A 26577-nucleotide genomic window follows, 5' to 3' on the forward strand; every position below is an offset into this window, starting at 1 on the left:
AATTCCGTCACATTCGTACTATAAGAGCGACAGCAAATTAAACACTTAATCATTATGGATAATTTTTTTTGATTTTTTGTAATATTTGTATTGGAAGCAAAAAATGTTTACAGTTGCCATATGTTTGAAATTTTGGAGTCAAAAAATGTATAAGTTAAAGAATATAGGTATTTAAACGGAAGTTGTAAAAAAGCATGTTTAAAAATATTTTTTATAAAGTTGCCACTTTTTTAAAAAAACCTGTATTCAACTAAATTGCTGATATAAAGAAACATTACTCTATGGTATCAAACTGAAGACATCAATAATAATTACATATATGTATATGAAAATGTCATCGGATGGAGAGGTACCAAAACTGTCTTGTATTCCTTCTGTGTATAATAATACCTCTTTCAATAGCACTCCACTATCCACACAGCCAGATTAGAGCTGTCCAAATATATGATCTGGTAGTTAAAAACCAGTTTGAAAATAATTCATAGTTTGATCAGTTTAGCTGTCTAAAAATACAAAAAAGAAAGAAAATATAAAAATATGTTCTTAAAAAATAAATTATATAATTATTTTAATAAAAGATGTCATAAATAAAATACGCAGAAAACAAATTAATAGAATTTATATAAGTCAGCTTTCCGAAAAAATATGTGAGCTCCATCAACTGAAATATACTTGTAATATACAAGAGAAAATTATTTAGGTATATTATGTAATATTATGTACATATTCAGAACTCACTTACCCATTAATAATTCTATTAAAACACTTTTCTCCATGCTAATAATTTTTATACCCTGAACAGGGTATATTAAGTTTGCCACGAAGTTTGTAATACCCAGAAGGAAACGTTGGAGACCCTATAAAATATAGACATATATAAATGCTTAGCATGATGAGCTGAGTTGATTTAGTCATGTCCGTCTGTCCGTCTGTCTTTATATATACGAACTAGTCCCTCAGTTTTTAAGCAATTGTTCTAAAATTTCGCCTGTCCATTTGTCGGAAAGGCCGATATCGGACCACAGCATATATCTGCCATATAAACTAAACGATCGAAATAAAGTGCTAGCGTGGAAAACCTTTTTATTTGATAAGGTATCTTCACAAAATTAGGCATGAATTGTTGTCAAAGACAACAGTGTAATCTTTGAAGAAATTGTTCAGATCCGATAACTAGTAGTATATCATATAGCTGCCATACAAATTGAACGATCGGAATCAATTTCTTGTAAGGAACCTTTGTATTTGTGAAGGGCATTATAGCTTCGGTGCAACCGCAGTTAACGTTTTTTCTTCTTACTACTGGGTACGTAACTATACTCATATGAGTACATGTTGGCACTTGTAATTGGGAGCCTACAAGCGCTTGACTGCTTAAATTTGCAATTGTTGAACGACAAGCTAAAAATACATTCACAAAAAAATGTATACAATATGTAGTAAATATACACTTGGAAGCGCCAGCAAAAAGTGTAAACGCTGCAAAAGCAAAAAAAATATAAAAAAAAGCATTCCAAGAGTCAAGTGAAAACCCTTCGCTGGCAAACTTGGTGAATGGGCAGCAGCAAAGTTCGCACAAAATTTTTGGTAGTTACTGTGTGAGCTTCAGTGTATTTATGTGGTGTGCTAAGACCCTCATGTTAAAATGGAAAGTACATTAACGAGAAAATAATATAGATTTCAAGCATGTGCAGAATGCGGATTTTTAGCTAATTTTTTTTAAAATATTTTTCGCGGCGTTTCTTGTTTTGATGTTGTTTTATCGCTCCTGTCGTGTTTTTGCTGTTTACATATGTATATTACTTTATTTTACCCAAATTATTTTACTTATATATTTAATATATGTGAACGAATGATGTGAATTTCGCTGCTTGCTTGGAGTATTTATTATAAGCTTATCGAAATAACGAGTTTGGTGGCTTTTACTTGCAGCTTTTACTGCAGGGATACAGGGAAAAAACATGGTTGGACAGCCGTAGTTTGTCTGGAGAGGTAAATAAAATGATTATAAAATCAGTCAAGTGTTTGACAAAAAGAGAACAATTATATTTTCCATTATTTTAAAGCCTTTTACAAAATTCTAAGCTTTGAAATGCAAATTTACAATAAAAAATTATTTTGGCAAGAGAAAAGCATCGAGTTAATTTATGATGATCCGGACAGATTTACCTAAGCTGTATCCAAATATTTCAATACAAATAAGAAAACACGTTAACTTAGGTAGCACAGGTGCATTTTTATAGTAGAACAGGGTAATTAATTGGTCAGCTTGAATGACAGCTATATGCTATAATAGTCCGACCTGAAGAATTTCTTCGGCAATTGTATCTCTGCCAAATTTTGTGAAGATACCTTGTAAAAAATATTCACGTTATTTTTATGGTGGCTAAACGAGGAGGTAGGTCCCCAAAGAAAAAAATCGCCCTAGTGCCTACTGAGTAGAAATACAATTTTTATTATGGTAAATTTTTTGTATAAAAATTAAATTTATTAAAATTTACCGTTCTATATACCATATATAGACTAATAATAATAAATAAGAATTAATCGATTTAAATTTTCAATTATGGATATGTCTGGGGCTAAAGAATTTATGAAACATTGTCAATTATCTTCTGAATTGAGAATAAATTGATAAAGCACTCAAATAAACCCAAAAATTTAATGGTTTCACAGCCACATTTGCTTCTTTGGTAAATAATGTGTGGATGCAGCAACCAAGAGTTCACATATTCTTCGATTTATATATTTTTCTATCTGTCTCCTTACTATTCTATTTCCTCTTTCTCAATTCTCTCTCCTTCGATGCTTTCTACACCAAAGACCTTCTTAGCTATTACAACGTCTATTACTTGCATCTTAAGGAACCTAAATGGTCCAAATTAAACAACATTGTTCGAAACCCTGATCGTAAGAAGTTCATTTTCTAATCTTTCCTCTCAAAACCTGAATCGCAATATTTATATGCTTGAAGTTGTGTAACAAAAAATTATTTATTTATGTCGCTTTGAAAGCCAGTTTTTTACAGTACCTTAGAAGAAATCTAACGAAAATATATCTTTCTTATATTCAAAGTGTTCCGTAATCTAACGGTGTGTGTCCTTGTGTTTCAATATTTTTAACAGTAAGCTGTTTCACACCTCTCCAAATTGTTATGCGTATTGTTGTGTTAATTTTTTTAATAAAAATTTCCATACAAATAGCATTATTTCTTTTTTTTATTTATTTATTTCATTTAATCGTTAACTTTGTAACGTAATTATTGATAAAAATTTATAATTTTTTTCAAGTACTCTTTTCGCGCTTTGTTTTTTTTTTAGGTATTATTTAATTTTGTTATATTTTTCTAATATTTGAGATATTAAGAGATGGGCAGAAAATTTTTCACACAACCATCGATTAAATGAAAGATTAGAATGCTATCTTGATTATATTATATTTTGGGAAATTAAATTGCATCAAGTGCAATTTTTCAAAGCTGTATGAATTTAAGATACCAGAATATATGATAGCCGTCACAGGTTTTGCAGCGAATCTCCTCAGCTAGATTTGGTGTGAGAAAACGTTTCAAACTTTGCAACTAAAAAAAGTTATTTGCAGTGCAAACATGATGAATGCAACATTGGGTGGTTGCATTTCTGTCGCTGCTAGCTGGTGAAATGTTGGAAAGAAAGCAAATCGCCACCCAAAAAATAAGGCATTGATCACAGAGCAAAAAGCAATTAGGACGGTGCAATGAAGCGACTAATAAAGTGAATGTGCATTTCTGTTTGCTCTGCTAATTTTAATTTGCAATGAATTTTTGTACAGACATACATACATTCATAAATGTCAAGCAAATGAAATATTGCAATCAAAGTATGAAATTGCGGTAAGCTGCTGAAATTAAAAATGTACTTATACTTGCTTTTTGCAATTTTTTACGGATGCCGAAACTTTCTTTCAGTAATCAAAAAACAAATAAAGCGAAATTGACAAGTAAATTTGAAATTATCCACTGACTAATAATTGAAGATATTAAAAATGCAGTTTGCATATAAAATATATTCATTGTATATTTGAAATAATTTCTTACTTGAATCGATTATTTAGTTATATATACTATAGAGAGATTAGTATTAGTGATATTTCACAATAACTTAATTACAAATCACAAAATCGCCGCTACGTCCTTCCTCAAAAATAGGTTCCTCCATACACCTTTTTAGTTAGATGCCATATTTTATTGTAACAATCCAACTCTTAACTATTTTGTATTAAAATTAATTTAAATTTAACAACTTTACTTTTTCCGCCCTTTTTTTACGTTACGCATTTTACCTTTCCAAAAGCAGGTGGAACATTCTTAGAATAATGTTTAGCTATTTATTTATCTTAATTTTTCATTTCACAAGGCTGGAAATCTTTCATTAATCATCTTTGACAGAAACATTTCTTAAAAATCTTTTATTTTCAATGTTATTGTTAATGTTTTATTGCTGATAACTGATAACTGATTTTATATAAAAAAGTTTGCTATTCATATTTGACATATTTTCAACTGTAAACAATTGAAAAATTTCTTTTTTTTTCTTCAGAAAAATTTACAAATTTTTAAGCTTGACACCCATAATTTATTACATCATTTCATTACTTTACTAAATAATAATATTAAACAGGTAGCTAAATGGATTTTTTTAATTTTTAAGGTTACAGTTCTTAGCGTTATTCGTTTTTTAGCTGAAACTATTCAAAGCGGTTGCAACCTTCTCACTTATAAAAAACTCTAAAGTATTTAAAGCTTATTTACTCAAAGATGCAGTTAAATATATGATATCGTCAGCAGCAAATACAGAAACAAGTTAATAATATTTAGTAAAAAATAAAAATTTTAATAATTGGAAATTAATTGAAGACAATTTTTCTGTCAACAAAAATTCTCAAACATTATTTGTGTCAAATAAATCAACAAAACACATAAATATAAAAGTACAGCAACAACAAATAAAGGTGTACTATGATGAGGCTCGACAATACTCTGAGACAAAGAAATAAAATCAAAAGACTTAAGCGAGCAACCTGCCATCGACGACAAGTCAGATGCTTGGAATTTTTGCGAATTTGCTGAGTTTATGTTGCTGCCGTCGTAGTAATTACGCAATAGCAACAACAAAAACATGACTAGAACACAATGATAAATGATTTTAATTGGAAGAGTGACTGATAAAATGGTGCAAATGCAAATAAAATTAAAATAATTTAATAATTAATGGGCAGAAAGGCAAAAAGGCGAATCACAAAAACGTTGCATATAAGCAAAAAATTACACAATCTGTGTAAATCTTAGGAAAATGCTGCCTTACGAAGTGCACAATGGACAGCTGTGGCAAAATTTGTATTTTTAATTTTTTACACTCTTGCAACATACAGAGTATAATAGTTATGTTCACCTGACGGTTGTTTGTATCACCCAAAGCTAATCGTAATCGTTAGATATAGGGTTTTATATGTATATAAATGATCATGATGACAAGACGAGCTGAATTCCGGGTGAAGCCAGCTTATGACCAAAAATTCAAAACCAAACTTTTCAAGTCCCCAGGTACCGAATATATAGACCCCAATTCCTATTGCGAACTTTATATCAAAAATATCTGTCAATCTGTGAGATATATTATAGAAACTCAGAAAGAATCTTTCCCTGGATTTGATTTTTGCAAGTTGCTAGAGTATAAAATGTTCGGTTACACCCAAACTTAGCACTTCCTTACTTGTTTTTCTGTGTTATTGTTGTTAGCTCTAAACACTGCGCTTACTCGTCCTCAGTTTTCCTTTTCATACTCATTTGTATTTGCGAATATCTGCGCTTTGTGCAATATTAATGATTATTGCGCATTGTGTGTATGACAACAACAATGAAAAAGGAACAAAAAATAATATTGCATCTGCAGCATTACCCCGGCAGCCAAGCCGAGTGGCACAAAGTGCGATAAGGCAAGGCTGTGACGAACAGCTGGACTCTAGACGAAAAAATTAAACAAAAACAAAAAAGCAACCACAATAACACGACAACGGTATAAACAAGGCGTAAAATGGCGATTTATGAAACGAGACAAGGAAAAAACTAAAAAACAACAAAACAATTCCGCTTTGCAGGTTAATTGAGTGGTACAAAACCGACATCAAACAGTTACTATTTACTATGCAAAAAGCCGAGATGCTGCAAAAACAGTCAACAACAAACACACCGCTTTGTTTTTCTTCTCTTTTCTCACTCACCTTTTGACTTCATCCGAGGGGCGGAAAATGTGTCACAATATGCACAGCTCGCAGCGCGTAACAGCAATTACTGGCGACAAAGGAAAAACACAGCTGAAATTTGACGAGGGGACAGGGGATGCAATCAGTTGACGATGATAATTAACTGTTACGGTCGCTACAATCTTATTCAGAAAAAAGCTACAAGGAACTGTTACTAACACAGCAACTTCAACTAGTGAAGCACAACCAATCGCTTCTTTGCAACAATTTCAATGGATGTAACAGCAGCGTGAAGCGCAAAACCTCTGCTTGATCTAAAATACATATACATATGTACTTAAATATATATGTGACTTATGTTGTTATATGCAAAACTGTTGCTACTTCGGTGTATAATTGCTAACAACATATTTGTTAAAGAGGTCGCAAGTCTGCCTCGAACCATAATACATATGTACGAGTATATACATATTTGCATTTACATATATATATTTATACAGCTATTTAGTTATAATATGTTATAACGGTAACAATAGTATAACTTTAAACAATCTTGCTAGATTTTCTTCAAATTTCTGTACAGTTACATATATTTTCTGCAGAAAAATTTTTTGCAGAATAATTTCTCCAACAATTCATTATAATCATTCTCAGACACCTATGGCCTTATACATACGAGGTATGTTCAAAGGAAAGGGTGAATTTTGAATTTTTTTGAAAAGTACTTACTTATTCATTAATATCTATTTTGTCCCTTTCAAAATAATCCCCATCGTGAGCCAACGCTTTTTCCAATCCTCGAAGCACTTTTAAAATGCGCTTTTCGGTATGGCCATCGGCCTCGATTCTGACTTGATCTCATCAATTGTGGCAAAACACTTGGTTTCTTCAGTTTTGGGAATAGGAAAAAGTCGTAGGCATTCAATCTGGTGAAATCAGTCGTTAAAGCATGATTACGGTTTTGTTTTGGCCAAAAAAACGTTATTCAACAATTTCTGAGCCATACCAATGCGACATTGCTTTTGCTTACAATTTAGCAATTGCCATTCGAGAAAATTTAATGGCATGAGCCAATTGCTTTGCCAACATCCTCTGCAACTTCTCTAGTAATGATTCGACGATTTTCAAGAACAAATTTTTTGACTGGTTCTTCGCTTGCTGATGTGGTCGCACCTCCAGGATGCTCATCGTCATCAACATCGGCCTTCTGTAAAGAGCTTGTACCACTTATAAACACTTTTTTGAGACAAAGTGGACACACTGAATGCCACAGTCAACATTTCAAGTACCGTGGAGCACTTTATTTCAAAAATAGTACGCAAAAACGTGACTAACCTTTTCTGTTGTCAAAAACAAACTACTAATGATCCTACTGCAAGCACATGATAAACATATGTGTACGATTATACAATAACAAAAACAAAATATCGATAATAGAATGTACACATCCCACGAAAAATCAAAATTCACCTTTTCCTTTGAATTAATATAACTATTACAATAGATAGGTATTTAAAAAATCGCTATTGTTTCAAAAGATATTTACAAAAGCTTACATTGATTCAATATAAATTTATAATATTTACATTTATTTCTATTTAACAAATTTCAATTAAACATTTTAAGAAACTATAATATTTTTTTTATACTCTCGCAACAGGTTGCTACAGAGTAAATTGTATCTCTGGGATGGTATAAGATGATTTTAAAGTAATCGCGTTCAAAATTAGACAATTGGCGTGGCACCGAAATGGGGGAAATCGGATTACAACCCCGCCTATTTACCATATAACATTATTTTAAATTGCATCTGATTCTTTCACTTTCCACTATGCATATCAAGCAACAATGATTATATCGGGGTAAAACTTTGCGTGAATAATACGTTTAATGTATGCCACCTTGTGACCAAAAATTGTCTTAATCGAACCAAAACTGTTCAAGCCCCTAGGTACTGAATATATCCACCCCAATGCCTATAGTTGACGTTTTACCGAAAATATCGGTCAATGTAAAAAATATATTATAGAAATTCATATAATAAAATAAATAAATAAAACTCTCGATAATAGTATGTTTTTGTGTCTTGCGAGAGTATAAAATGTTTGGTTACACCCGAACTTAGAACTTCCTTACTTGTTTTGTTTTGTTTATATATCACTTAATTGCAATTTGTTTTAGCTTTGTTATTTTTAATAAAATGTAAACTCTAAATAAGATAATGTTTGGTTTAGTAAATATTTATTCCTTGTTTTAATATTTTATATAAATAATACTTAATCGTTTACTCATATTAATAAATTTACTTTTTTTTAATTTTACTGTTTCTTCGCCCTATATTTTTAAATTTTTTCTACATTTAATTAATTTCACTTAACTTAATTCCACTTTTTAGTTTAATTTTGACTTAGTAATATACACAACCGTCTGTAAGATGCGTTTACTTTGACAGTTGTTTTGACAGCAATTTCTTTAGAAACAGCTTGAAAAAGGCCTACATTTGCGTACATTCTCTCACTGCATAATTGAGCTAGACTCAATAAAAAACTGGTAAGATTTACGATCAAAACCAATATTGAAATTTCTTATTATGAATGGAATTTTTCCAACTATGTATTTCACAGATTGAAAAGCAAATTTTCTGTTTACCGGTTTATTAACTGTATCAAGTCAAATCAGCGAGCAAATAAGTACGAATATAATCAGCTAAGCATGCAGGATTAACGAAAAGAGGTGTTAACGAAATTTGCGCATTTAAAAAAAAATGAAAAATATATTCATAATTTAGATATGTGTGAATATGTATATACAATATATATTAACGTATAAAAAATATATGAATTAAATTTTCATTTAACACTCAAAAATTAATTAAAATATAAATTGTATGTAATATTATATGTATGAGTACTTAAAAATATTAATGAAAAACAAAATCTAAATATTTGGTTTTTTTCTTTATCTATAAATTGTGCTCAATCTCTCCTTTATGGTTCTTTCATAAAGTCTGAACTTCTTAAACATTTTCGAAACACATTTTTTCTTCAAAATTCTTCACTTTTTCCAAAACTCGATAGTCATAAATATTTTTTTACAAAACTTGTAATACTTACAAAAAATCGTTCATAAATTTCTTTTGAATTATGCAAATGCAAGATTGTGCACAAAGAATAAATCACACGAAAACACAAAATTGTTATTACAAATCACTTGAATATTTCGAAGATCTCGATATTTGGTGTTACTCCCTATTTATTATAAATCGCATTAAAGGTCATTCTAATGTGTGAAAGTTAACAATAATGGTGGAAATTTTTTTAAAAATTAACATCTTTGTATTATACTTTTACACAAGTAGCTTCTGATATATACATATATATTCCACAAAATTTCTCAGTTCAAGAAACATTTTCACACTATTAATTTGCTTTTAACAAAAAAAATTTTATACTCAGCATAAAATTGCTAAATAATTTGTTTATAAACAAGAATGAAATGATCTAAGTTAAGTGTTTTTCCGTTGCTGCCACATTTTTTTTGTAGCGGAAAAGAACTGTTGACGGCAGGAAGTGCCGCAAAGGCAGTTCAATCAACCTGGCTTACAATTACTTATGAACGTAAATAGAATGTATGAATTTATTGTGTGTTACAAGTGTTGTGCAATAATAAACAATTTTCAAACATTAAATACATACATATTGTAGCTCTAGGTTTTTCCTACTCCATCCGTTAATGGTCCCAATTACTTATGTATTATGTTACCTGAATTACCAAATCTCCAACAACTGTCATTATTTACACGAACAATTTTATGGTCAAAGTTGACCGAAAAGCAAAGTATTTTTGAATAAATTAATCCTATTAAGCTAAGTATATAATAATATGTGAGAGAGAAAACAAAAAAACAATTTTTTAAACGGTTTTCGGAACGAATTTTTAATTAATAGAGTTACATAAGTTATTACTACTAAGCAGCGGAGAGCTGTTCTGAATAGATACAATTTTTATGAAATTTATTAGATATTCACAAATTGGATCCATTTCCTTCAATCGTGCTTCATCATTAAAGTACTATCCTTATGATTTGTTGAGATTGTAGATTCCGATTGCTTAATGTGAATCCACAGAAGTGTTTTCATGGAGATTTACTTAAAGTAAAGGAAAATGTAAAATGTGAGCGAGTGTCGTATGAATATAACGAATAAACCCAGGCGCCAATTGTAACTATTTTTAACCCAAACAATTAAAAAAAATGCCCAGCATCCAATTTCTATATTACAACTTTATAAATATATAATTGATAAAAGCGGCAAATATCGAATTCAAAACTATCCCTAATACGGACTTAGTAACATACATGAAAGAAAATTTTCTACAGAATATTAATCGCTGATCTGTGATCTGTGGGCTTTAATTCCAACACATCCCCATAGTTTTATAATGATCATGATGCTGAATACGTGCCTTTTCTTTAACTTTTCTCTGCTTTCTGAAGGTGAGCTCTAATGGCTACAATTGAATTCGTTTGCTTTTTAACCTACTCCGACTACTTAACTCCGAAAATATAGTCAGATTTATCTTGCTCGTTTAGAATCATTTTGTTACATCAGCGAGTATTTCTTTACAGGCTTTGTTAGAAGAGAATTATAATATAGGAATACATATATGTTATTATAGTTTTTATTATTCAACATAACGTCTCAAATTACATTAACAAATCTTTTTTTAATGTCTAAGTATATTTCACAATAGTACATATTTCACCACAATTGATAAATTTAATAAAGCTTAGAAGCAAAGTGTTGCGAGTGAATTAATTACTCAGTATTAAAGCGAAATTAGATGTATTTGTGGGTAGTTTAATTAGAATAAGAAATAATTTTTTTTTCCAAGTAAAGCAAAAGTATGAGTTAAACCGTAACATGAATACATACATAGGTAAATATTTATATATTATATAAAAGCATATCTTAATTGACCTTCAAAAAGCAAGGCAATGATAAAAATTAAATGCAAGCGATTAATGTTGAACAGATGCTCTCGTCGCAACACTGGGTGATTTTAAAATTAAGAAAGTAAAATTTACAAAAACAAATCACTTTCAGAACAAATAATTGCCAAGAAAGCATATAGCTTAAGACGAAAGCATGTAGAAGGGTATACAGAACTGTATACGATTTTAGTTAGTTGCGCCCACGTAGCACGGACACGCTGATCACGGCCATAAATAAGCTATGCTTTGAACAAATTTCATAAAAATGTGAATAAGCTCAAAGAAATTTATGTGCACGCCCAATTTCAAAAGCTCAAAGTCCTTAACACAAAGGCATTAACTTCCGCAGTGCAAGTACGTGCTGAATATTTCCTCCTTTGCAGCTTTCTGCGCGTCGGCAATGACTCAAGATCACGTGCGATCGCATGCGATCATGATTCGAGCCACAAAATCCGTTCTGATATCGGAATGCACGAGTATATATATATATATATATATATATATATATGTATAGAATGCATGTATTCATATGGCACGTTCTTCCTATCCATGACATACAACTGATTGACGTCGTCTTGCATTTTAATTGCTCACACACAGGCGCATTCTAATCGCTTATTCTCAAGTGCTTACAAGTTGAATGTTTATGGTTAGTTAGTGTCTGCTCGATGGGGTGCTTAGCTGCAAGGAAATAACGTTTGCAAGCATACTTAAGCGTTGGTTTTCACTTCTGATTATGATTTATTTACTTGTTTTATAAGCAAATGAGTTGAGTTGTGCAGCTGCTGCATCAAACATACACAGTCATGTTCAATGAATTTTTATACCATATGCACACACACATACGTGGTCGTTTATCAGAATAAATGCGCATAAAATTAAGTCTCGTGCCGTCGTGAATTGATCTTGTGGTATTTCCAATATGCTAATCTTGGATTTATATTGGATGCACATATATATGCTTTTCTTCTGGCGTATTAATGCTATAGATATTTATTGAAAATTTCTGACGAATTAGCAAAGAATCTGGTGTAAAATATATATTATATACAAGTTCTTGAAAGCCTCGTTACGGGCCCACTACATGAGGTAATGCGCTCACCAAAAGTTTCCTTCAATATATTGATTGTTTCACTGGCTGTATGTGCATATTGTAAATTGGTTCATATGAAATATATCAAAGTTCATTAATATTAATGCATTCATTTCTTTTGAAAATAAACTATACAATTTATCAGAAATAGCATTACTAAAACCGCATCGATTTCCTTGAATTACAATGAGAAACATTACACTTGCTTTGCACGTATTACTTCAGACTCAAGAAGTGATATGGACAACTACAAAGAAATAGTTTACCGCATAATTCATTTATTCAATATTATCAAAAATTATTTCAGTTTATAAAGTATAGGTAGTTCGTACGAGCTTTTGAAATTTCTTACGTAAGTCATAAAAATCACCTGTTATCCATCAAATGTGCGCAGACAATTGACCATATCTAGAAGAATATAGTATATGTACATACATATGTATGTGTCTACAAAAAACAAATCAAAACAATTCTAACCACTTTATGACATATCATTAATTAAATAAGCATCATAAAATGCTGATAACAAATTCGCGTTATGAACTTCCTCACTGCCAAAATCAAAACCAATTAGTCAACTGATTTTACTTCGATTTGATCGAAATTGAATTTAACGCGCCGCACGAGAAAGACAGCAAGGCGCTCGAAATAAAGTTAATTTCTTTTTGCTTTACAGTACGCTATTTGACACAATGATTTGATCTGAGTACTTAATTAAAGGTCATGTCTGACTGCTTGGTAAATATGTAAATCGTTTTTCGTAAAGATTATTTGTGGGTAAACAAAAATTCATTAAACACATAAATGACAACCATCGTGTATTATTATTAATATAATTTCAAATTATTTTATATGAACTCCAAAAACTGTCTGGGATATACTTTAATCACTTGCGCACACAATATATTTACAATATATGATAAAGGCAGTAAAAAATATTTAACTAAAGTGACACTGAGATATAGGAATGATAAGATAATGAGTACTATAGATTATGAAAAACGGTGCAAATTAAAAACTTAAATTCCATAATATAATATTTATTTTAATTTATTTGTTTTATTTTTATAATAATAATAAATGTTTTGAGCGTATAAAGCGGTCAGACAAAGATTTTTAAGCACAAAATAAGATTGTAGAATCTGAAAATATTTCAAAAGATGAAAGCTAATTAATAAAAATATTCAATAAATATTCAAGTATTATTATTATTACTATCTATGGCTACGCAACTTTTTAAATTCTTGTGTGAGCTCAGTGTGTTTTTCTATTTTTCGATCTAGCTGTGTATATTATTGACATTAGGTACGCTTAGTTCAATAAAATGTGTAGTTTTTTCTTTCTTATCTATTAATGTTATATTTGGTCGATTGCATGCTATTCATTTGTCTGTATAAATAGTTATATTCCCGTATAATTTGAAGTATTCGTTTTCAAGTGTTGTTTCTGGTGTTTACGGCTGATATGGTGTTGTGGTCTCGGTAAGATTAAGGTTATTTTCTCTTTCTTTATGTATAAGTTTCGTTACAATATAGTGGCCTTGTGTGTATTATGTTCCCTCAAGACATCCTAATATGTATGGTCAAAGTTTTCCGTGTGTTTGTTCCATTTATGGCATTTGTCTGATAAGTTGATTGGATTTTTTATAATGAATAATTATAAAACCCTCTGTAATTCTCTTTTTTTAGCCGGGTGTTTGAATGCGGTTTATTTATGTGCTCATGTTCAACGATGTGTGGATGTTTGCCATGATTATTTATTATTATTTCTGTTCTCATAGGTTATGTTGTGTCCTCTACGGTATGTTTTAGAATCGCTCGGTTTTGTTCGTAAGAATTATTTCTCTGTCCGCTTGCAAAATTGCTTTATATAGTGTTTGTTTGTAGAAGTATTTTCTGAAGTTCGTAATTTGTTTATTCTACTCGTATAATTGCTGAATGTTAGCGCATCATCTTCCTCAATTTTTTCCTTGGTAATTTCACACGTTTTTTGCATGCATGTGGATGTTGTTTCTTGTATTTAATGTTGTTTATATTTCGAAAAATGTCAGGTTAGTGAAGTGAAATCTAAAAATCACATGTTTAAGAAGTTACGTTTTAAGAAGTAATTTAGTACCTTTAGTTAAATGAATATTTGTGATTGCCTACATATTCATTATGGAATCTCCAAAACTCTCGTAATTAAAACTACCATAATTCCTTTGCCTTACTTATTGTTACTTATTATTGCGACTTACCTTTCATCAAAGTTATTAATGTAGAACATAAATTCCAATCCGTAAAAAATTATATGGTTGAAAACAGTCAAAGAATAACATCATTTTTTTGTTATCGTTTTAGAATATGCATTTCCTTATTTGGTTTATTTATTTCGGTATTACTTTTCGTTTAAAAATCTTACTGTTCTACTAGTAAATGTTCTATTGACTTAATGCTGCAGGATATTCCTTATACATGTATATTAGGGTTCTCACTATTGAATTAATCGAATATTCCATTAGTGAATAAAAACTATTTGGTTTCGATTATTATTAAAGCTAAATGACATCTTATAAAATACCGAAATCTGCCAAATTGACCGATATTATTACCAATATTATACTCTCTAAATCGAGTATCGACTTTCACTAAAATATTTCGGAATTGTTGGTATGCATGCATCTAAAACATATATCTGTATAATTCTGTATCTGTTTGATGAATGTGAAAGACCCCTAAATATTTTTGGTCACATGCCAACCGTTTAAGGCAAAGGTCTCCAAATTATTTTATGTTTACAGACATATGTACACGTACACAAATCTTCAGTATTTTAAGCATACATTGTGTTTGGTAAGATTTTTTTGAAGATCGCACGCGTCCCACTCATGGTGCCAGCAATAAACATTTGCCAAATTTTTATGAATGCATAAAGATAAAATGAATTTGCTTTACGCAATATGAAATTATATACTTATACATACATATGTATGTAGGTATGTACGCTCGACTTAATTGAATTATTGTTTAAAATAAAAATAAGAATTTTTATAATGTTATGAAACAACAAAGTGAGCAAACATCCAGTTAATGACGTGTATTTGCTTACCAATTTTTTGTCCAGTAAAAACTTTCAATAGTCAACACATTTTATATAAGCTTTTACAAAAGCGTTTTTTAAGCTTTTAAGATCACAACGCTGTTAAAGGCTTTTATTGCTTAATTGGTATATTTGTTAAGTTTTTGTTTTTAATTTTTCATATATTAAGAATACACAGTCAAATTGTAGAAGAAAAAATTTAATCAAATAAAAATTGGTAAAAATTTGATAGTTATTAGATAGACCATTTGTTTCCAACTAATCACTCAATTTGATGATTCAAATGTAGGTTTGAGAAAAGCGTGTTTAAAGAGCTGATCGAACTGAGCTGCTACACTTTAGACGGCTGTTACTCAAAAACTATTTGAAATACTTTAGTGTGTTATTTTTAAATGTATAATCTATCGAAATATAAAAAAAGCTGTATTTTTAAGTCGTACTAGGTGTGCCTTATAATTCGCATATCTCAATAATTGCATCAATATTATTCATTTATCTACTTCGATATTATATATACCAGCTGATAATATGTATGGGTATCCAGATATTTAAATATGTCAAGTCAAATATCTTAAAATGAAAAGTAACACCATCAGACGACAATTTAAAAATTAATATTGGGATGAATATAATTCATAATTATATAATCCTCCATATAATTTTAGAAATGAAAATCCGTAGCTGAACTACGTTTAACGCTCTCAGATAAATAAGTATAAAAAAGCTATCTCATAAAAAAAATTCTATCAATTAAATATCAGAAATTCTCTATAATTTGCCATACTACATTTTCTCCAAATTTACCATATGAAAACACCGCTATTCATCAGAAATTCAATTAGCATCCCCTTAACAACTCGGAACCACATAAATTCTACCCAGCAAACTCTCTTTCATGTATGTTTTGTTTAAATACAAACATACGTACATATGTATTATCTTATCAAAATCTTCGCATCAAAAAATTATTGCAATATCAAGTGCTTTGTTTATTTTTTCCAATACGGTTGCGCACATATATATAAGTACAGCTGATGATATCGTGTAGTTGAGCGATTTATCACATTTAACACACTTAGATCGCACACACATACGCATACATAAATAAGTAGTGCATACACAATCAAATAAATGCCTTCGCGTCCGTATATATTTGCGTACCTTCGTATTTATTTATGCAAAAAAGCACACGTACAAATAAAAATAAACGAATTACTCCAGTAAAGTGCTCAACGCACGAGTGCTCACTCGCGGCTTATTAGCCATTTTAGTCGTTCACTTTCCTCACAAGCCGACGCGTCAATGGGCGAGCGTAAACAGTTTAACGGGATATTTGCAAATTTAATTTTTACGCAAAGCGGCGCAGCAAAAAACGAAAAAAAAACCATTAAAAACTGTCGAAATTGTTTGCATGTAACATTTAATGCTGCCACTTGTTCGCAATTAAAGTGATTTTTTTTATTAAAACCCACTGTAGCTTTTTAAACGCGTTTGAACGTGTGTAAATATTTAAAATATTATTTACAATAGCAGTTTTTCATTAACTACTCGTGTTCTGTGTGCAAATCACAAAAAAAAACAAATATTGATTTTTGAAGAAACGTGAAAGTCGATAGAAATGGACTTTGTTTAAAAATAAACTGAAAACTGAGCTAAAAAAGGTACGACGTTTGTTTCATGAGAAACTAATTTACTAAAATTCAAAGGCTATAATAAAACTAATTGTGTTATTTTTACTTAGATTATTACGTATTAAATATACTCGCTAAATAGGCATACAAGTATATTAAGTTACGTCAGACATGCTAAGAAGAAGCCTATCGACCTGTCACCCTGACAAATACTGAAAAGTAATCGCAATCATATACAGTAACGTTCAATATCGGATTTATACTTTCGATTTTGAATTCTTAAAGTTGTAAGTTCTTTTTGGTCGTCATCCCGAATGACTCATAGAACTTATATCTTATTATACTAACGGGAATTTTCGTTTTTTGAAGAAAATTTTTATTCTTGCGCACTTATGTCAGCACTTCTTCCAATCGTCGACACTTCTCAAACTCGATTTTTGGGATAGCCTTTAGCTTTTGCAGTGATGGGCTTCTAATTTTTTTTCCACAAGCATGCTAAAGACACCTCATATTATATCTAGACTATATCTAGTACTGAAAATGATACGGACATTTTAAAGAGATGAAAGTATATCTTTAAACACCATAAGCGTACACAAGCAAGTATGATAAGTCTTTCAAAAAGATAACCACTATCTATAACTACTTGTATATCCAGACAGAACTGCATTGAATTTTGCATCGAGATGAGACTTTAGACCTAACTGTCTGGCTATTAAGTATACATACAGCTTCCAAATTTAGTTGATAAGGAAACTATCAAGAAGGAAAAGATCTAGAAAGTCTAGAATCTAAAATTGGAGCGATTATATAAAGGAAATATGGCGTTAGTCTCAAATCGCAACTGGTTATATTCTTATTCGTTCTAATGGGATATATATTGTACTTAATTACGATTTATCTTAAAACATTAGTTTATAATACAACAATACAAATTCAGAAACTTTTTTTTACCATTTTTTCATCGCCAGCCAATTCGATGCAAAACTGATTTTCTTATTGTCTTTGAAGCAAAATTACACAAGTGTTTTTTCGGTTTTCCATTTGTCTTTCATTCAATTAATGTGGCACCCATTTTCCACACTTTCCCATAGCTTTCATGCGGTTTGAAATTCTTTGTTGTGTAGCATTTAACATGGCTGCCATTTGCTTTTGACACAAAGTATCGTCTTCATCCAATATTGCTTGCAGTTCGGCGTCTTCAAACTTTTTTGGTGATCTTCCACGTTCTTCATTTCTCACATCAAAATCATTATCTCTGAACCGTTGGAACCATATTTTGCATGTTGCTTCTGAAAGAGCATGATCACCATATGCCTCGACAAGCATTCGGTACGACTCTGCAGTAATTTTCTTCAAATGGAAACAAAAATTAATGGTTTCTGCAAAACAACATTTTCCGGTAAAAAATTTGACATTTTCAACGCAGTAAAAATATTTGATATTGTTTGTTCAGTGATTGCGAAGTTAATGAATGTTTGACAGATGTCATGCCAAGCAACCAGTTCACAACAAATGTTCCCTACCAACAGATTTGTAGCTTAACGCTCACTTCATACCGGTACACCTGGTATATCGAGTTCTTATAATTATCTTATCTTACTTATACTGTTTTATTTATCCATAATAATATTGATTAATTTTCGTTTGCAGGTCAATGAATATGTGTAAAACAGACAAACAAAAAACAACAACCATATATAAGTGATAGAAAAACAAAGTGAGCTTTGGTTGGAAGAATAACTGGTGGGGAAATGAAGAAAAACATATAAGGAGGCAAAAACGATTGATTTCGGTTGCCGCTGATATAAAAAAAAAAAACAATTTACAATTCCCCATGGCAAACAAAATTGGAACCGAGAATCGTGAAGATTGAGTCGTCGAATGCAAAGAAAACAATAAAAACTCATTAGAAAGCAACAACAAAAATCAATCAATTAATAGCGAATAGCATTAGTAATAACAAATTAGTGGTAGCAATACCAACATTGCGTCTTATATTATACCGGTGATTCTATTGGTAATAATAGCGCCGATAACCACAACAACCACACAATAACAGTGAATACAACTGCTGTGACGACAACATGATGGACGTCACAACAGCGGCTGTTAAACATAACAATAATATGAACAGTGCTGCTAATGGCAATGGCGAAATGTTGCAACAGCGTGATGAGGTCGATTTTGTTGCTGTGGCCTCGCATAATAACAACAACAATAGCATTTTCGACAACAAAACAATGACCAACGGATTGCATTCGAATTCGAATACAACTTCGACAATTTTCACGAACTCGAAAACGTCAACAAATGAACATTTACAATATCAGCAACGACAACAACAACAACACCAACAACATAAAGAAATAAAAAAGAGCAAAAAGAAAGTTGTCACAAATGAAGAACCAAAGAAAAAGAATTTCACAAAAGAGCGCCTTTCCTTGTTCTCCACGCTCGGACGACGCATCAGCCAGAAGACGGTGAAACAGAAAGACTCCAATGCTAACGAATCCAGCACAGCGCCTGAAAAACCTACAGCTATAGCGATTCCGTTAACAACAATAACAAACACGACAGCTAAAAATGCGGCCAACAGCAACAACACACCTCCCCGCCAACGTACGTTTGTCAAGAGTTCTTCAATTGGCCGTCTTTTAGGCAACACCTATCAGCAGCACGCCAAAAAGCTGGAAAAACACCAGTCAAACTTGGAGAAAGCGAAAACACCGTTGGATGGTAAATTCCATACCTATGGTGGCAGACGTCGCACTAACGGTCCCTATTTGGATCGTTTCAAGCGCTACTCCAAAGATGACGGTGATGTTATCTCAAGCAACAACAATAACGAAGAAGATGTAGAGCAACCAATGGACTTCGCCGATGTGCTGGAGTTAGAAGCAGATACCGCCGATGAATTGCAACGCGATTCTAGTGGTTTGGAACGCTTTCGTGATCATAGCACTGTAGCGGCTGGTGATGACGAGGCCGCCGCGGAATTGGGCAGCAAAACGATGCGTACGCTGTCGCGCAGCCTCGGACGGTTGTGGGGCAAACGTTTGCATAGTGTGGACATAAGCACGCCAGATCCCGAGTATAAGGTATCATATTTGGGCAACGTGCTAACCGGTTGGGCCAAAGGTGAGTCAAAGTTAGAAAACTTGGTTATTTTGCCAACTGTGGTGGTTAAAAGTTAAAATAAGAACCATACCTATTTCTAACAAAAGCGAGATACGACCTCATAAATCTCGATGTCTTGCGAATATGCAGCTAGAAAGCTTATGCAATGTAAAATTACTTCCGCCCCATTTGTTCTAGGTATTCATAAATTTATCAAGTCTTAAGATTCAGAACACATTTTCTTTGGGTTATCTACGGAATTGTTTTATGTACAAATCTATACCGAGTAAAAGATTGAACCTCGAAACTTTTGCGTAAATGCTGAGGTTACTAATTTTCTAATAGCTTATTATCGAAATCGGTCTTTAGGACCAACAGTATCTCCATGTAAACCTGCAATATCTCAGCGAACTTTTTAGACATACTCATTTTTTTCCTTCATCATCCTAATAAGCCATTAGGTTGTATACAATAATGAAGATATTTACTTAAAGTGTATCTCATTTCATTACGTTATAGGTGAGGGTTGCGTTGAAAAGCAACTGAACACACTGTGGCGCAACTATACCCAAAATAACAAACCCGACATGATCATGCGCATTAAAGTATGCGCCAGTGGACTTAAAGCCACCACACGCCAACACGGACTCACCGAGTACTGGGCCAATCGTATCACACATTGTTGTGCGCCGAAGAACTACCCACGCATCTTCTGTTGGGTCTATCGACATGAGGGACGTAAACTAAAACATGAGCTGCGCTGTCATGCGGTGCTCTGCAGCAAGGAGAAAGTTGTACAGGATATTTGCAATACACTAAAAGTACGTAATTCGACCAGACTGTCTCCGTGTAAAATAAGCATACTAAAAAATTAACCTCTTCTTCTATTCCCTACAGGAGAATCTGGAACGTGCACTACGCGAATTTAAACGTGAAAAAATTCTCAAGCAGAACGCTCGTCTCAGCCTGGCTAATGCAGCGTATGAAAATCCCAGTTTGCCGCGACGTAAAATACTACTCAGCGTCGGTGGTAACAATTATCGACCACCACTAGAGCGTTCCAAGTCCGCACCGAAGTTAATGGCCATCGAAGAGGCTATCGGTGAGGAGGAGGGCGAAGATGCCGAGGACACCAATGAACCAGAAATGAAGCCGTGTTGCCAAAAGGATTCGCTATACCCCGCGATGACTTTGGGTCGCAGACGCTGTCGACGTGGACACTCAATAAGACGCACAGGCAAAGCACGTCCACTATGTAGCGTTTCCTTTGGTGAAACACAAAAGCTTAAGCATATTTTATCCGGTGACATGAAAGTAGGCACTTGCTGTCACGATAAAAAAATAACCAAAGAATGCGCCAGCCAACAGAATACTACTGCGCCAACCACAGGGCTAACCGAAGAGCAGCGTAATAGCTATGGTTCCGATGACTCGGATGATTTTGAGAAGTTGCTGAAATACAATGACTACGATGCTAATACATCCCTAGCAACTGAACTTTTGCCCTACTTCGACATGCAACTGCACAAGAACACCAGCAACAGTCTCATCGATTTGTGTGCGCTGAAGGACGACGAGGAACCGCTCAGTTTGCTGCCAACCATCAATAGTGATCCGATGGCACATCCAGAGGGTGATCTACTACCCAGGGATTGTGCGCAATGTGTCAACGGCGAATTAGAGGAGGAAGAAGAGGAGGAAACGCATGTTGGCCTCCGACGCAATGGTGTCTGTAGCGATGGTGAGGAAGATTATTTGGATGCTGATGATATGTACTTTCGACAGGCGACAATCTTAAATATTTTACACCGCAATTCAATGCGTAAAATGGCACAAATTTCGCTAAGCAGCGACGAGGGTAGCAGCTTGGAAACGAATGCCTCGGTACCACTTCAATACCGTCACCAACCACAATCTTCTATATCGTCTAATGCCTCCTCGAACGCCACAACCAGCAGCTCGTTGCAGGAAGGACACAACGGTTCCTCAACCGGTAAACGTCACAGCGGTGCCGATAGCGATGAGGGCTCTATATCGAGCGGCTGTGAGACGGCCAGCACCGTGACGGCCAACCAAGATGATCTGTCATTGCAATACCGTCACGACAAACAGCTCCTACAGCTACAGCAGCAACAACAAGCAGCATTACTGGACAGCGACGACGCACACTTTTTCAATATGCCAAACGAGAATGAATCACTCATCACTGCCGATGAAATCTACCAAAGACTCGAAGCGCGTCTGCAGCGTCGTCAAAACAGCGACGCTACCACATTCAGCAGTTCGAGCACAATTACACTGAAGATGAGCACAGGTAGTGACGGATCCTCGCCCCACTCGCCAAATGAGTCAATCACACAACAGTCCACAAGTGAGCAACAAGCGATCGCTTTAACAAATAGCACAACACGTGTACGCCGTCAACGGCAGCGTCAGTTGGTGGCTACAACACCACCGCCACCCGACTTTCATGCCGACGACACGGACTCAGAGTGCAGCGACGAATCCGGCTATGTGGAGTATCAAGAACGCGAGAAAACGGTGCGTGAGAAGATTGGCGACGTCGAAAGGCGTCAGTTGCAACAGCAACAACTACAAGAACAACAACATCAACAACCTATTGCACAAAAACGCCAATTTAAGCCACAATTGCCACCGAAACCGTTGCCGCGACGCACGCTAAGTGGCGCCAGCGCGGCTATGTCGGTGGCAGGCACTCAGAGGACAAATAACAGTACCGCAGTGTGAATCACTGTCTGACTAAAGCAGTAAAGATTTTGTTGTGTGCTTATAATTTTGAGTACGAAGTCAAGCATATGCGCTGCAAAACAGTGCGATAAGACTTTGGAAGCTAGCGGCAAGCGTTTTTCGTGACGCACAAATCGCGCTACAAAAACAAACCGCAATAACTTTTTTAATCAATGAATTACATTTCTTTTTTTATTGTATAGCAAATTTTATTTTATATAATTAATTATTTTCAAAATATCGTAAATTACCTCCATGCTCAGCCACGCATATGCGCCACTATTAGAAAATTATTCATTGCGGCCTGAAGGGTTGAAGTCGGAATTGCCTCAAATATCGATTTAATGGACTACTTCAATTCAGTCAGATTTCTGGGTTTTGTTGCTTGTCATAGCCCCATAAAAAAGTGTGGTGCAGTCAAATCAGGCACCTTGGGGGCCAGCATAAAGTGGAGTTTCTTGATATTAATTTGTTTTCAAATTTTCTTTGGAGCACGCAAACCGGTCTGGCTATGCGCGCAGTTGCTCCATCTTGCTGTAACTAAACAATATTGAAAGGGATACGTCTTTGGCGCAATTTTGGGTAAAAAATTCTCATTCAATATCTTTAAATAACGGTGCCCATTCGCAGTTACTGTTAGACCGTTTTCATTAAAGAAGTATGGCCCGACAATACACCTTGATGAAACTGCGCGCCACACAGTTACTCGTTCTGCGTGAAGTTCCGCCTCGGCGATTATTTTTGGATTTGATTCAGTCCATATATGGCAATTTTGCTTGTTTACGTTTCCGTTTAAATCAAAATAGAACTCATCAGATGCTGCACTATCCAAACCTTCTTTTTGGTATCCCAAGCATTCAATTTTAAAAAATGTAAATAATAGCCTGCCAATTAAAAAAAAAGGTAAGTCAATTACTCACTCTGAAAACAAGTTATTACGGTTTGGTTTTGTAGCACGATTCGTGCATCACCCTGTAAATTGTTACGACTATGTATTGAACGCATGTTAGGAAATTTTTGTTGTTCAAAACTTAAAATACGTCAATTTTTTATAGAAAATTCTATAGGAAAAGTGTAGTCTTTTGGCATCTAACTAGAATTATTTTAAGCTATTGTATTTTTTTTTAAATTTTTTCTTTAACTTCAAAAGATGTGTACATTTACATATATCTACCGAAATTTATACTTAAATTTCACAGTGAATACTTACGAAAATATAATTTAAAACGATTATGCATCCCACAAGAGCCGAAAACACTCACATGCGCTTAGTTTTTTATAAAAATATTTTTTGTGTAAATATTAGAGATACAAATTTTCAAAATCAAAAATAATAATTTTCATCATGACAAAACAGAGTCAAAATTAAAAAAATTTATATACTATAAAGGTCTCGCGAAATTTTGTTTTCTTATGCATATATACATACATGATAGTTATTAATATATAAAAAAAACTTAGTGAATTGTAATATTTACATACACTATTAACTATCATGCTTAATAAGAAGCCAAATGTAACAGCGAAGCAAAAAAATTGTAATATGAACAGTTATTCCAAATATTAACAACCACATTATGGATTTGTACAAATTAATATTTTATGAAAGTATATACATATGTGCTAGGAAATTATCATATACATAAATATATATTTATTTACGCACATGTCTGTACACAAGCAATATACTTATAAACTGTAACATAAATCTGTTTAGGACCAAAATGAGTAGAAATAAACTTTTTTTAATTAATATTTATGTTTATGCTTGATTTTGTTATATAGTTGAGAAGTTGTGAATATATATATTTAAATATACATAACATGTGTATGTAAATATCTGTAAATTAATTATATGTAATAACTTACACACTTATGCAGAAATTGGGTTAAATTTTTTTTTGATTTAAAAAATTTGCTTTAGAAATCATTTATACTTTACAAAATTAACTCAATTAAAAAATGTTTGCTCTTTGTGCGAACAATGTTGGCGTAACAAATAAAAAAGTATGTATATATAGATCAGGGACCGTAAATAATAATTATTGTTACGAATTTTAAATGAAAAATTCAAACACTTAGAATCGACATACAAACAACCAGATGACGTCATGTTAATCCTTTTTCGACGATCTTAGCATTTCCATGATAATTTTTTAATTTTGGATCTGTATGATTTTCTTTACCAATAATGATTAATTTTGATTAAATTTAGAATTATAAATAATTATTGTTTTTGTTTTTAATCATTATTACGTGATTTTAAAATAAAACTTATAATGATTATGGTCTCTGATATAGATATATTCGAAGCATTGAAATTGCGCATTTTGAATAAAAGAAAAATATTGATACGAGAAAATTGGCTTAAAACGAGAAAATGTTGAATCGAAGTCTTAAAAAAGAAATACATACATATATATGGTACAAACACATAACAGTTTCACGGGCAATTTATAGATTGAAACAATGAATTAATATATTATTTCTATGGAAATGCAAGCATTTATCGACTACACATTTTTTTCCGCACTTTAACGTCAACATATAACATAAATATACTTATGTGGCTACATATGGAAAAAAAACTCACCATAAGTTCACAACGCACATAAAAACCTATACAAATTATTATTTTTCCTTATCACCCATTTGTACATATAAACACATTTTATCACATTATTGTTCCATATTCATTGGCTTTACCATTAAAGTTAAGACTTGTTATATTATATAATTTACATATACAATTGCAAGCATAGATACGCATTGTTGTATAGGAAGATAATCGAAATTTCTATGTCAATTATTGTTAAAGGTGATTGCGTAGCTTAGAATGTGTATATACTATATTATATAACAGATAAGAAAATATGTATTCAAAAATGTATGTATGTACATATGTATGTGTGCAATGTTTCTATAATTCTGTAACTTGTATATATATATATATATATATATATATAATTAATTTGTTTGTAAATGAATTTAAAATAAATTTTTGCAAAATTTCTTTATACATACATATGTGCATATGTATGGCACATACATAGGTATTTTATTATTAATATTATAACTATAAAGAGACATATACACAAATTAAGATAAATGAATGATTAATGAAATAAGTGAATAATTTTGAAACGAATTAATAAAAATATTATTTGAATTAAAATCCAAAAAATATTTTATTTTGATTTTCCAGAGTATTATTGGTATGTCTAAAGGCACATTCCATATAAAACAGATAGACTGAAAAGTAAAAACAGTGAGTATTCTCTTGAGACCTAAGAGCAAAGAAAAAATCCGGAAAATACGTAGGAAAAGTCAGTAATTCTGAGCAAATTCATTACACTTCTGTGATCGTTTTTATTGATTTGTGATATATTTTCCATTTTTTCAATTGGCGTTCTTTTGTCCTTGAACCATTTCTATAACGCTATTTATCGCTATCGCTGTTAACGTCACGTTCTGTCCATTCGGATAAATGTCTCGATTGAACTATGAGTAATGGTACTACGCTTTATCCGTTGTCACATATTGATATAGATATTGGGATTTTTTACAATGGAACAGTTCCACACAGATCGCTGAGATTTTTGGTCGATTGTGAACTCCTTTTTCCACAAATCTTTCACTACCCAAATATTCATGAGCGATATGTCCAACACCTT

General features: G+C 32.5%; 1 protein-coding gene and 1 long non-coding RNA gene across 12 annotated transcripts in view; one reads left to right on the plus strand and one right to left on the minus strand.

Annotated features, from left to right (window-relative positions):
- LOC106623695 (uncharacterized) overlaps positions 1-26087 on the plus strand; it is a 99325-nt gene extending 73238 nt beyond the window's left edge. For 10 of the 11 annotated variants that reach the window (XM_070107064.1, XM_036373578.2, XM_014243299.3 and 7 more), the window contains 3 exons: positions 18689-20176; positions 20675-20976; positions 21053-26087. In XM_070107064.1, coding sequence (XP_069963165.1) covers positions 19123-20176; positions 20675-20976; positions 21053-22903 — 3207 coding nt within the window. In that variant the 5' untranslated portion in view covers positions 18689-19122 and the 3' untranslated portion in view covers positions 22904-26087. Of the gene's footprint in view, positions 1-16699; positions 17066-18688; positions 20177-20674; positions 20977-21052 lie in introns of those variants that run through there. The other variant, XM_014243297.3, reaches the window with a different exon arrangement.
- LOC138856320 (uncharacterized) lies at positions 82-16703 on the minus strand. The gene is made up of 3 exons (XR_011395508.1): positions 16566-16703; positions 743-857; positions 82-503 (listed from the first exon to the last, which is right to left on the minus strand). It is a non-coding gene; the product is annotated as an uncharacterized lncRNA (long non-coding RNA).
- Positions 26088-26577: the final 490 nt, after the last annotated feature.

Source organism: Bactrocera oleae, chromosome 2 (assembly GCF_042242935.1).
Source record: "Bactrocera oleae isolate idBacOlea1 chromosome 2, idBacOlea1, whole genome shotgun sequence".
NCBI lineage: Eukaryota > Metazoa > Arthropoda > Insecta > Diptera > Tephritidae > Bactrocera > Bactrocera oleae.